Below are 14272 nucleotides of genomic sequence, written 5' to 3'. Positions count from 1 at the left end.
CCCGTGCGTGATTACGTGTTTTCAAGCCCTTCGTAGGGCATGTCGCACTGTCTCTTTCTCCGCGGATGCCCCCGAGCCGCGGTTCTCCGTAACAGTCAACAATCCATCGATTCAGTAAAACAAACAAGGCGGGTGGGGGAACAGGGGAGACCACGCTGAGAGGCAGGCCGACCTGATGGGGGAAACGGCTTGGCGCTTTCGTCCTCGGCAGGAGCGGCGTGTGTGTTCACGCATGCATGTTTGCATGTGTGTGTGTGTGTGTGTGTGTGTGTGTGAGACCTTTCTGCATTCTCAAACAAAATCTGTGCAGGGTAATGTTCATGCATGTGCAAGTGGGTCACGGGGTGTTTTCTTTTTCCTGCGTGACCCTGAGTCACGCAGGATGCACCGGCGCTCGCATGTAGCACCGTGTGTCTGCTCTGATGTTATATTCATTAATATCTCTAATGTATGTGTTTGCCCTTGAGTGTGTAGATCCGTCTGAGCATATAGGCGTGCGCGCGTGCACGCAGGATTACACCGAAAAGGCTGGAGTGAATCACCAATGGCTTTTTGACGCTGAAGGCTGCTGTAAGAAAGGAGTCGCACATGACCTCTCCTCCTATCCTCTTCCTCTATATACACCCCCCACCCCCCTCCTCCAGCCCTCTGTCTCTCCCCCCCCTTTGCAGTTTCAGACCGGGACCACAGCCGCGGCAAACATTCCTCAGCTCTCCCGAAGCTAAGATTAGCATACTGATTAGCTAGCCTTGTGGCTCTATCTTTCCTGCGGGCTCACATGCAGGGGCTACAGCCTCATGAATACATAATGGCGCTGTCGGCAAACAGAATGCATGGCTGAGAGCTTCCAGGCGAGGGAGCTAGTGCACAGAATACAATGCTCTTATTATTTTTCTTTTCTTTTTTTTCTCTCCTCTTTTGTAATATAATCAGAGGGTACTGAAGCATTCTCGTGTGATTAGAGTTTCCAACACGGTATGAACGGTTAAACTGTCGAGCCGCTGCCATTTATCTTGAGCCTCTCTCTCTCCACTCTCTCTGTTTGTGTTCGCCCTCTTTTTGGATTCTTTTCACTTTCTTTTTCTCCCTGCTTTTTCACGTCTCCCCGCCTCGCCTTCCTCTTCACCCCCCAGCAGGGCTCATCTCCTCTCCTCTACCCCCTCGCCCTACCGTTTTTCCCTTCACCTCCTTTTTCCTTACCAAGGCATTAGCGGAGGATATCGAGCCACCTCCCGCTCTCACCTCTTTCAACAACATCTCTCTCTCTCTCTCTTTCTCCCGTCCTCTCCTCTCAGAAGGGCCCGAGCGAGGACGGCGGATCGTGTGAAGCTGGATGTTGATTCTAGGTGACAGGCACCATATGAGTCATAGCCATAATCACAGAGCTCCCCTCTACACACACACACACACACACACACACACACCACCGCCACCACCCCCACCCCACCCCACCCTACCCCCTTTGGCTGCACAACACAGCAACACAGCAAAGCAAAGCAAAAAGCACCCTCGGTACAAACAATAGCTATACAGTACACACCATGCATGTAAATGTCTCAAATACGTACAGTATTTGTTTCCCTCTCTCACAGACTGGAATGCCACAGGGAGTCCCTCAAAAAGGGTGAAAAGTGCAAATACATCTATCTAAGTTGTTGTTTTTCTGGCCATATGTATGCCTAAGTACTGGGAAAGTGCATATGTATATGGCTTTTTATAGTAGGGCTGCAACTAATGACAACATTATTTAGATTATTGATTAATCATTTGGTTGTTGGGTCTACAAAATGTCAGAAAATGATGAAAAATGTCAATCAGTGTTCCCCATAACGCAGGGTGATGACATTAAACGTCTTGTTTCGTCCACAACCCAAAGATTTTTAGATTTTACTGTCTTAATTATAATAAAAGAGCACAGAAAATACTCTTATTTAAAGTAGAAATATGTAAGAGCTGGCCACCATGTCGAAATCATAATTAAAACAAATAGGCGGCAGCATATCACCGAAGTAACCTGTAGCTGCCATTAGCTTGATAGCGGTGCATCTAGTGGTCCAGACTGAGAGCTAGGAGCACTGAGTTTTAATGTTTATGCCGCTAGCATAGGAATGTTGGAGCAGACCGTGCTGTTGCTAGCTAGTTAGCATGCTAACTTCAGTAAATCAAATACAGCCAAATACACAAAGGACAGAATGTCAGACTGTTATTTCTTCACATTCTGTTGATAATTTTGAGGAATTTGAGTTTTTTTTTTTCTTTTTTAAAATTCCAACATATTGCAACCATAAGAACTTAATAATTATCTAATTATCTAATAAGATAATTTTGGCTTTGTTTTCTTGAAGAATTACTCAAACCGATTAAGCGATTTTGAAAACAAATGGCAATTACTGGAGTTCTCTGTCCTGATTGGATGAGGAGGGCAGGGATACCAGATATTGTTTTTCTTTTACTGCTTGAGCAAGGGGGAGGGGAGACATATATACCCAATACTCCATAACATCAATTACTGTTGGAATGAAGAGCAATTTAACAATTATTTAATTCAAAGAAATCACTTACAGCAGCTTTAATTGTTGAGGGTTTTCAACTAGAATTCCAGCATAATGTACCTTTAACATCCTGGAATCAAAGAATGGCGACTTTTCTTGATTTATTTATTACCAAAATAGTTGGTGCTATGTTTAATAGTTGGCATTTAATTGATTATTCAATGCAGCTCTATTTTATAGCCAACTCATTGGTCCATTCAGCTTACATGGGTTTCCTCCATATAACATTATGGTATGTAGAATTGTAAAAAAACAAAAAAAACAAACACTGATTTATGACACTATACTTAAGAGGACATTGGAAAACACAATAAGTGTTTGGATCTGAATGTGAAGGCACGTTCAATAATGTTGTGTGTAGAAAACTGATTCATCAATAAATCAATAAATGAATGAGCTGACGTGACACATTGATAGTAACAGCTCCTGAAAATGTGAGCATTGACCACTTTCCCTTGTTCTACAACACACCACGGTTGACCGTTGGTCGGACAAAACGAGACGATCGATGAGCTATCGCTGTCACTCACAGGCTTTTTTTGCGCTGTTTTCTGCTGGATGACAGACCAGTGGATTAATGGACTGACCGAGAAAATAATAGGTGGATCACTAAATGCAACAAAAAAGAAAGTTAGCTGCAGCCCTTAAATATACAGACCTCTGAACATAAAAGGACAAAAATGTAAAACTGAACCTAATTTTTCACAAAATCCAAAATTATTCAATAGCCATCAGATTGAATAAGACTTCCATTGCTGCCAGTGAGGAGACGAGGGTCAGGAGAGTCAGTGAAAAGACAGAGGAAGACACGATATCATCAAAATTGAGCACAAGAATTCAAGTCAAATAAAGAGAACATAAGAAATGAGAACAGTAGCAGACAGCTGACCGGGACATCGAAGGACACGAGAACAAAGCAGAGGAGGAGAGGGTGAGATAAATATGAAAAAAAAGGACAAAACAGAAAGACACGCACTGAAGAGGGAAGGTCGTAGAAAATGGAAACGGACGAGAAGAAAAGACAAAACTAAACGAGGGAGCGGTGAAATCTTCTGAGCTGCAGCTTTCAGTTGATTCATCAGCCCCGAAAAGACCACCAGCTATGACTAAAGCGCAAGCCTGACAAAATGGGAAGAGAGGAGGAAAGCGACAAGGCACTGGGGCTTCGGTTTACTATATATACGCATACGTCGTGTTATTTCACTTGGCTGCTGTCATTTTTCCACAGAGTTCAAACACTCAAAGAAAAGACAGCGATTTTTTCAGCCTCAGCACTGCGCAAATAGCACCTTCTCTTTCAAATCACGGGGACCAAACGATTGGGAGCGTGGGGCGAAGAGATCATAAAGGAGAAGAAATCAAAGAATCGCTACTTCTATCGTTTTGCAGGTGTTGCCGGTGTAGGAGGTCGAGGTCCTGGAGGTGGTGCTGGGGGTTGCGGTTGCGGTGGTGGTGGTGGTGGAGGAGGGGGCACTGAAAGACTGCTGAGTGAAATAAACATCCAAGCAGCATTGATTGGACACAAGCAGGAGATCAATCGACATGGTCAAGGCACCATAAAAGCAGAAAAAGACCCCATATCCAGAAGCTCTCCCTCATATAAAGCCACCCCCACACCACCACACTACCACCGCTACCCTCCCCATTGATTAACCTGCTGTGATTACAAAGCAAACTCAATCTGGTGTCCACTGTGAGGCGGGGGTAAAAAGATGACGATGGAAGCAGAGGGTTGCGGTTGCTGTAAGGCGAAAAACTGGAAGATGATTATATTCATTTTTAGCTCAGCGGCTAATGAAATAGCCCCCCCAACCCCCACTTCCTTCTTTTTAATGGGCTTCTTATCGTGGCTATAGGTGACTTTTTTTTGTGTGTGTTTCCACGCGTAGCAGACTGGAGCGCAGCATGCCAGCTGGATTCCTCCCTTCACATGTGAGTCAGAAGCAGCTTCGGAGGAGACGGAGGCGTGGGAAGGGAGGCTAGAGGGGAGAGGGAAGGTGTGAGGGTGCCAGGGACGAAGAGGGAGAAACGAAAAGACACCCTCGGCGAGAGAAGTCGCCCTCAGACGAAGAAGGGGGGAAGGGGTGTGTGTGTGTGTGTGTTTGCATACATTTCCCTAATAAGGTTATCCTGGGGCGACAGCCTGGAGTAAGACTCGCTGTTTGCCCAACTAAACCGGGCTCATTCACATCAACAGAGTCTGGTTCTAAACGGCCTCCTGAAACCGGAGTCAATATGACAGACACATGACTGTCTGACCTCGGTAAGTCAGTCTGACAGCAACATAGCCCTCCAGACGCATGTGTGTGTGCATGTGTGTGTGGGTGAGAGAGAGAGAGAGAGAGATAGAATTAAAAGGAGTCACAGGAGGCTTAATTAGGCCTGTGGGACAGGACACAGTTCAGCCTCCCATTCAAGGAAAGTGTTCCCACTTCCACCACCAGACATCCCTTATCCAGCCCCTCTCTGCTGCAAAAGTGTCTGCAGGAAGAGACAGATTAAAGGTGGGTCTTTCTGTTTTTGTTTTTGTTTGTTTGTTTTACGCGCAGTGTTTTCCAATAATTCATAGGAACGCGAGTGGGGGGGGGGGGGCCACAAGTAGTGAGATCAATACGCCAGGAGCGACTGCCAATACCAGTTGCATAACATCGCCGTCAAAGCGTTCCCACATGACACAGTCGTCGTCCCCCCCCACACACACACACCAGCTTCCCCCCGCTGCGCACCTCCGTCTCCAACGCGTCCGCAAAACGCCGCCGAGGGAGGAAAATAAAAAAGCGAGACTTACCGCAGTAGAGGAGCAGCAGCGCTGTCAGCAGCAGCACAGCCCAGAAAGTTGACGACATCCTCGGCCAGCGAGTGGCATCTTTGCGTCTTGACAACCTCGCCATTGAACACAAAACAGAAGCACTTCCTCTCTCTCTTTTTTTTTTTTTTTTTTTCTAAGGAGGGGGAGAGGGTGACGAATAAAGAGAGAGAGAGAGGGAAAAAAAGCCAAATATCTCACAATCCAGCTCGGTCTCTGACAGTGCTCGTATCTCCGCGTGTAATCCCACAAAAAGGCATGTCAGGATGGAGCAAGTGACTGGGGGGGGAGAAAGAAAGAAAGAAAGAAAGAAATGCGAGTGCTCCTCAGGTTTCAGTCGGATTGCCGGTGCGCAAAAGAAAGAGAGAGAGAGAAAAAAAAAAGGTCACATCTTCCTTTTGGAATCCCAGGTTGGGGAAATAACACAGTGTATATTTATATATCTTCAAAAACACAAGTTGGCAAACGTCCTTATTTTTTAGTTGCGCCAAAGTGTGTCCACCTCAATTCCCCGTCCTGCGTGTCGCGGAAACAGAGAGTTAATGCTCCAAGTGTTCAGCCGCGTATACCGCAGCGTCGTAAAGAGAGCCTCCGTTCACCTGTGGTAGGTTCCCCCTCGATCCTCTCTAGCCCCGACGGCATAGCCCGAAGACCGGCGTGGAAGAAAATAAAAATCAAAATGACACAAACGTGGGGGTTGTCCTTTAAAATCCGCTGGAGTGGACTCCCGGGTGGGTGAAGGAGAATCTGGTCGTAAAAAAAAAAAAAAAAAAAAAAAGGAAGGAAGGAAGGAAGGAGGAAAAGAAAAAGTCCTCTCTAAGCTCTCCGTTTGGGCACGAAGTAGGTGGGGATCACTGCACGCTCGCAGGAGGTGGGGAGGAAAAAGAAGAAGAAGGAGAAGAAGAAGGCAGGATGGAGACTGGAGAGGCTGTGGGAGAGGAAAAGTGCGCACCGTGCGACTCCAAGTGATTTTTGTCCAAAGTGAAACATTCGGATAATCGATATTACGTCAGCAGTGTGCCACTTGAGGTCGCGGTTCTCAGTGAATTCGGCACGGCGCGCCGCTGAACACCGAATCAATGGTTTTTACATGATGGAGATCAGCGTGAGGCGAGACGCGCAGTGTTCAGTATTGATTTGATATTGCGCATGATGTATGTTTGTTTGATTCCTAACATCAGTCGATGGTGGCTGAGCGTCATGAGCCCACCAGACACAGACGCACAGTTCACTCACACATGCACAGAATCAGTGTTAATCCTGATTATTATTATTATTATTATTATTATTGTTATTATCATCATTATTATTTATTTTTTCTTCTGTAGGTTCACCAGGCGTTTGTCCCATTTTTCTTTTTTTTTCATAAATCCATAAAAACAGTGTGTACGTCAATGAATAGTACGATAACCATCGTGAAGAGCACTAAAGTCAATGTTCAATGCGCTTTCTTGCCATTTTATGCCCAGTAAAGTAAAGGTGCACTATGCAGTTTTCATGACTGGATAAATAAACGAACTGACCTGAAAGGACAACACTTTTTCATACTGTTTCACGTTGTTTATATGTGGCGGACCCTGCCACCTCTCTAGATTCAAACCTTATTTTGCTCTGAGAACAGCTTGTTTATTTAGTGATGGATAAAATAAATAGTTCTGCATTATGACCTTGTTAATACTGTAAATATTAAAATGCTGAGTTTGAATTTCTTCTCCAAAACTACGTAGTGCCCCTTTAAAACTAGACTGCAGCACAGTTTAATATACTTTTTGCTTATATGCTTTAATATCATCATGAACATTGCATAGGTATACATGCACACAGATCAATCTAGTGGATATAGCAATCATATTGTACTGTACTCTTTTTATTTTAGTACTTTTTTTTATACCTCTCTAAGTATTAAGTAAGTCATACCTTGTGATGCTCCTCTTTTCATTGTTCGTTCCCTTCTGCTGCTGTGCCAAATTGATTGTCTCCTACAGGGGATCAATGAAGGAACATCTTATCTTGTCTCATCTCATCTTATAATCAACATTCATATATCAACAATGTCTTAACTGACATGCTAAAAACAAGGGGGGTCGCTCATAGAGACGAACCCACAGAGAATTATCAGCCAAGAAATTTAAGCTCCTCTCTGCTTTAAGGCGAGTTTCAGCTCATTAATTACCTGTCCGGTCTGCTTTGGTCACTCTCCTTCGCTCTCGTTGCATCGATTTTGATCACAGCAGGCATCTGTTTTAAGTGGAAAACCTTTAAAAAAAAATGTTTTAAAATCCAACTGTACATGACCTGCTCAGCATCAAAGAGCACAGACACAGTTAGCAATTAGTTGCTAACACGGTGGAGGCAAAAAAGAGCAAAATATTTCCTCCAGGGAGCCCAGAAACAGCTGAAAGACTATTGAATAATGAATACATACTTACACTAACCACAGGGCCAGAAACACAACTCGGAATGAACGATGGTGTTGCTTCAACCTGTAACCTCTGTATACGTACATATTCAACATATCAGTTCACATCTGTGTTGTGTTTAACAGTTAAAAAGCGCAGGCTTAAGTAACAAATATGCATAAAGTTAGATTGAAAATAAATAGAAAAAAATAAGATATTTACAAAAAACAAAGAAGTTAATGGAAAGTGATTGTTCAGGTAGCGTTTGAGTTACGCAAGTAAGTAACACATAATTACTTAATAAGTAATATTTACTTAGCTGTTAACAAACAAGGACATGGTTTAATTTAATTAAGCAAGTGTAAATGTTTATACACATCAGTTCCTTCAGTGCTGCACGAACATAATGAGGCTCGGTGACTAACAGCCCAGTGGACATTGAAGTGAGCGATGTAGTTTCAGCACCACTGACAGCCCTTGTGGACAGCACCACTGAGAGTTAACACCAGGGACAGCTCCAGACTCGGCTCAGGACCGTCATTAATACGCTGGAGTTTTGGTACCACGGACAGCGCCAGTGCCTGGACCCCAGCACCGTGGACAGCGCCACTGAACGCTAGCAACCGCAGACAGCTCCAGGGACTCGGCTCAGCCGCGGGTTTTGGTACCACGGACAGCACCGCTGAGAGCTCCGCACTCTGGCTGCTCCTGTCAGGCTGGAGCTGGCTCTGTCTGCTGGCAGCGAGGCTCTGGAGGCCTGTGTGCATTCACCTCAGCACACCCCGCCATGCATATGAAGCACAAAGTCTGTGCCCACACTATCTTGTGCTCCTGAGGGAACAAATAGGCATGAGTAAGTCCGAGCCAGAGATTCTGCTTCTCTCTCTCTCCGTCAGCCAGTCTGTCACTTCCAACAAGTTCCTTTATGTAGATTCCAAGTTATCCCTGCTTAGCCTTGCTGTACCATAGTAATGTGCACTAGACTGGTGCTCTTGTAAACCAGACTGTAAACCATACTGGGTCTAATAAAATGGTTAATTACTGTGTGTGTCCCTATCAGTCCTCGTAAACCCCTAAATCTGTTTTTAATTGCTCTATTCTGTAACTTATGTTCATAGTGATGTGAACAATGGACACCCCCACCCCCCAAAAAAAAAACAAACAAAACACATCTATGCCCCTCCCTCCCTTTCCCATCTACCTCCCTCCCTCTTCTTGCCTTCTCTCCGTTTCCATTGCTGATCTTAAAAAGCAGCAGCCTTTACACAGACAGGCAATTAAAGCCCTGGTTGGAAATCACTGGCAGGTTGCCTCCTACAAGGAGTTGTGTCAATGTCTGTGGCACCAACTGTACAACAAGGCCAAAGCCTCCGCACACGCACGCACACACGCAGGCACGCACGCACACACACACACACACACACACACACACACAGGCCCTTGCACACGCACATTAGTTCACATTCTTTCAATGCAAATTGTCCAATTAAGCGACATATTTACCATTTTCTTCCGTCTTTATTTGTTCTTCTCTCGCACACTCACACTCACAAAAGCAGCCATTTGCTTTCAGCTCAGATATAATTCCTGAGCCGTGGCCTACATATGTTATCCCCCCTCCTTCACTTTTACATAACATTTTCTGAAACTCCAAACAGAATACAGCTCACAAGATATGAAAACACTGACTCGGATATTGCTATTTTGGAGGATGTAACCCCTCCCTTCAGAGCCTTCAAAGTTGAACAAAAAGACAGTGGCTGACTCACTTTTTTTTTTTTTTGTGGCTGTGAACCATAATAAAATATCATCTTATACCCTCTCTACATGAATCAACTTGGTGGCACCGGTTGCGCCGACTCTCTGTGTTCACTGGCGCTTAGTGTCCCGGGCTCTGGACTCTGCTGGAGTTCAGATGGATTTGTCAAATATCTGCAGAGTTTAGATTGTGTTACAAGAATGCAGATGAGGAATTTCCATGTGAAACATTCACAAGCTGACACCGACCGCAACAGCCGCGAGAAATCAGATAAACATATTCCTTTGGTAGAGAATGTGAGGAGCATAGAGGAGGCAGCAAACAATACCTGTAACTAATGCAGCACAGACAGATACGCCAGCAGCGAGGGGAGTGCTGTTGTTTTTTTCTGTGTTTACTTGCTTCTTAATGATATTTTTTGAAGAGACTGGCTTTTTCCAATGGCAATATTCAAGCTTGAATTAAGCCGAAACCTCCTTTTCACAAAAATGAGCACTCACGCCAAATGAAATCAACAGATGGCGTTTAATAAAGAAATTGGTGGGAAAAAAAACAGAAAGACGCTCAATAGTTTCAGAAATGTCAAATTATTACAGCTGGATAATTCATGTTTTTTAATCTATTTAGACAATGACCCAAAACAGTTCAGAATTAATAACAAAACATGAAAAAAACACTACATTTGGTCAGATTCATTTGAGCCTTTACACCCGAGGTACCAGAATATAAATATTAGGGAGATTTATGTATAAGCGATACATCTTTAGAATCCAGATGGATGCAAGTGTACCAAAGTAAAAAATAAAAAGGAAATTTGGAACACCAAAAAAGGAGAGTTCAGATCAGGACCTGGCAGCCTGTTGAACATGATCAAGCCATGGGCTAAAACAATCACTATCTCTGAACAGGTGAGCAACTAGAATGGCACTCAGTGGAGCTCATACACTCATACACTTTTTACACTTTTTACAAAGAGCAGTAAAATTGGGAAAACATTCCTTAAATTAAGCAAAATTATCTGGCCACAGAAACATAAAATTTCACATTTCACAATTTAATTTTAATCTAAGAAAAATATCTTAAATCAGGACCAGAACATGTCAAAATTTGGGATTTGGACCCACAACCAGGAGGAGCCTTTTAGGATGGTTGGTAGAGCAAGCATCCCATGTACAGGGAGTCCTTGTCCTCACTGCAGCGGTCCAGGGTTCGTGTCCGACCTGCAACCCTTTGCTGCATGTCACCCGCCCATCCTGTCATCTCTTAGCTGTCCTAACAATAAAGCCTTAAAAGACCAAAATAATAATTAGGATAAAGAAGACAGAGCAGATTTAAATCTAGATATAATATTAGCTCACTTAGTGGAAAATATAATGATGTTATGATAAATCAATAAAAATCAAAGTGCTTGTCAAGACAAGGCAAGTGACAATTCACTAGATTGTCCATTTATACTTAAAATTGAGAGTAACGACATTTTTAAACTGAATATAAGACTATGTCACTTGGTGAGATCTTCCGTTTTTAGCAGTGTAGTTGCAGGTCCCTGTCCTTATTTTTGCCGTAGAGCTAAGACTGCCTGCTATAAAAGCTTATTTAAATCAACTAGAAGGATCTGCATCAAGTGTGTTCGCATATTTTCATGAAAATCTCTGTATTATTCCCTGAGAATGGGACAGAAATGTTAAAAACAGCCCTATTTCGCAATTTAAGAGGAAGGCCGGCAATCGTCCTAGACCAGTCTATTTATCCAGATCTGCTCCAAAAGCTAAGGGGGTCTATTCTGGGCCGAGAGCCATCCTCCAAGTTTTATGAAGGTCTGCTTTGTAGTTGTTGTGTAACCCTGGTGACAAACCAACGGACTGACCAGCAAATGGATACAGATTAAAACAACCTTCTTTGTGGAAGTAATAAGAAGAAATCAGACCAGTAAGGTCTTTCTGTTCCAAGAGTTTGTCATAAAAAAAAAAAAAAAAATGTTTTTATTCAATGACCTTCAATTCTTCACAGTCTTCAAAGGATGTGAAACCAGAGGGCCCATCGTCAAGGGTCGCCCCCTTAATGCTCCACTCACCTCCCAAAACTTCATTTTCAAATACAAAGAAAAAGAAGTTGGTTTATTAACAATGGCTGCATTCACTGCAGTGCATAAAACATGTATTTGGGTTTTTAATTCAAGTTTTTGCTGGCAGCTGCAAATCAACACGTTGTGCACGTATGGTCCTGTGGAGATTCACAGACACACCAACCATGGGAAGGAGAGGTACTGAGGGCGCTGATTATTGCTATCTTTCCTGAAATATTTTGTGTCATGTGTCTGGCCTTGTCTGTAGACATTTCGATCTGTTGTTGCAGGAAGGTTTGGACCAGATTTAGCTTCTTTATCATGGACAAAATATAGTTCAAATCGCAACTTTCAACCAAGAGCAGCTGTTGAACACATGTTGTCATGTACAGTATGACAACAGTGTGGTCAATGTAGCTGTTTTCACACGTGATATTGAAAACATACACTGAAACATACAGCACTGTCAAAATGTGACTGACAAATTTGCGAGGGCAAAGTCTTTTGCACAGAAGTGTAATCAAGTGCAGCTGTAAGGAGTTTTTAATTTGAACAAATTCAATTAACAAAATGGAATTGCATTGAAAGGAAAATTTTATTTTGCATAAGGATCATGATGAAAAGGCCTTTAACAAATTTTAATTAACTTCTTCTACTCCATCCAACAATATTTCCATAATTTTTCATTGTAATTTTTAATGATTAACAAATGCTTAAAAAAAAAATCCTCGCCCAGGGGAAATCAGATTCCCCGTTCAAGAAGCTTCCAGTGGCTACGGGACTGTGAACATCAATCACTCTCTTAATACGCAGTGTTCAATAATGAATAAATAACAGTATCTTCCTGTAGTCTCGACCGGTTTGGCAACTTGTCCTGACCAAGAAGTAGCATGGCACCCAGTGTAATACAGCAAAGTGTTGGTTTTATTTGTTTCAACTGCTCGTATTGGATTTCGAAGTTAAACTGAACAGATAGACCAAAGCACATGAGCATGCAGAGATATCAAGTGATACAGACAAGACACAGGTCAATAGATCAAAAATGATAGAAAAGTCAATAACAATAGTAACAGTAACAGCAGCAATAACACAAAACAAAAACAGCATTTTAGTACAAGGTCCTGGCAGGCCTAGTTTTTAACTGTTTACACTTTTGGGCTCCAGATCTTAATGCAAAACTAGCATTTCATGCTAGTTCCTTCAGTTTTCATGCCTCCCCCGTTGATGAGCCTCCTGCGACAGCACTCTTACTGTTTATTGGCAGTAGTCAACACCATGTTTTATTGATTTAAAAAAATTTCACAAGTCAGTCAAACGGACTTAAGGTGAAGGAGAGGAGCAGGGAAAAACTTAACATAATAGTGTTCTGTTACAATAGAGAAAGAAGGCATGGGACTGACTGACTGACCTTCTAGCTCTTATAGTTACAAGCCTGGATTTGATTTTATCTTGGTGGTATGAGCCAGTACACAAGATTCTTGCAATACATGATTTAATATGGGGAAGCAACTGACACCACTTTGCATACTTTGTGCCCAACAAGCTGTATCCAAGAATCTTAAACTTTAGTGGCATACGCTTCCTTTCATCGCAGAATTTCCAAGATGTTAAAAAGCATACTTTCTCACATGTGCCAATTAACAATACGAACAGCAGGGAGATACAGCGGTCAGGATCTCCTGTTCAACACATCTTCATGCCTCAACAACTGACTAGGTTCGATTGCTCATGATTTTCAAAATGACATATACAGTATCACTGTTCCCATAACAACATGAGCCTTACAGTGTACCACTGACCTTTGTTGTATGCACACAGTTTAGCTGAGTTTAGTCAAGGAAACTACTTAGATTTAGACACTAAATTTTTTTGCTTAGGTTTAGTCAAGAAAACTACTTGGTTAGGTTTAGACACTAAAACTACTTGGTTAGGTTTAGACACTAAAACTACTTGGTTAGGTTTAGACACTAAAACTTTTTGGTTTAGGCAAGAAAACTACTTGGTTAGGTTTGGACACTAAAACTACTTAGTGAGGTTTAGGCACCAAACTACTTGGTTAGGTTAAGGCAAACATTGTGGCTTGGCTTAAAATGACTAAATTATGTGGGTAATTTACATATGTGCCATATGTAACCCTTTACATCTGCTTTAACACTGGACATGAACAGCATACTCTTGGGTAAAAGTCCTCTGCTCATCTGATTCAACCATTCACCCCTGACCTCCTCCTTTGAGGACTTAGTAATAATAACTATGGGCACTAGAGGTTGCTGCTTAACAAGAAATGTAAATATTGGTCGTAAGAAGCTGCTTTCTCAGTCTACCTACATGGTTGTTTTTCTGATGAAACAAGGTGAATCAGTGAGATCTAAATAAATGGGTACAGGAGGCCTGTCTCTACGGTGGCACCATTTTGTTTTCTGACTTTGACATAGGAACCAATAAATAAAGATGTATTTTAAGTATCAGGACATATGAAGCCATGGCTGTGCTGCTGTGGATTTTTCTCTTTTTTGTACAATGGTGACTTAGGCCCACATAACAATAACATATCACCTAGCTTGAGCCTGGCAGCAGCCATGTGTCAGTAATAGAAAACGTGGTGGGGAGCCTCTCCTTTTCGCAGCGTTGCACTGAGCTTCTCATTGTAGAAGCATCTGAGACCTGACCTTTCTCTGTGCCTCTTCCCTT

The 14272-nt window shown here is 42.8% G+C and overlaps 1 protein-coding gene across 1 annotated transcript in view; it reads right to left on the bottom strand.

The window, feature by feature from the left end:
• tafa5a (TAFA chemokine like family member 5a) overlaps positions 1–6501 on the bottom strand; it is a 166360-nt gene extending 159859 nt beyond the window's left edge. Inside the window, exon 1 of the mRNA XM_030439818.1 lies at positions 5341–6501. Within this exon, the coding sequence (XP_030295678.1) occupies positions 5341–5443 (103 nt within the window). The 5' untranslated portion in view covers positions 5444–6501. The remainder of the gene's footprint in view (positions 1–5340) is intronic.
• Positions 6502–14272: the final 7771 nt, after the last annotated feature.

This window comes from Sparus aurata, chromosome 14, assembly GCF_900880675.1.
Source record: "Sparus aurata chromosome 14, fSpaAur1.1, whole genome shotgun sequence".
Lineage (NCBI taxonomy): Eukaryota > Metazoa > Chordata > Actinopteri > Spariformes > Sparidae > Sparus > Sparus aurata.
This window is presented reverse-complemented; position numbering and strand designations above follow the sequence as displayed.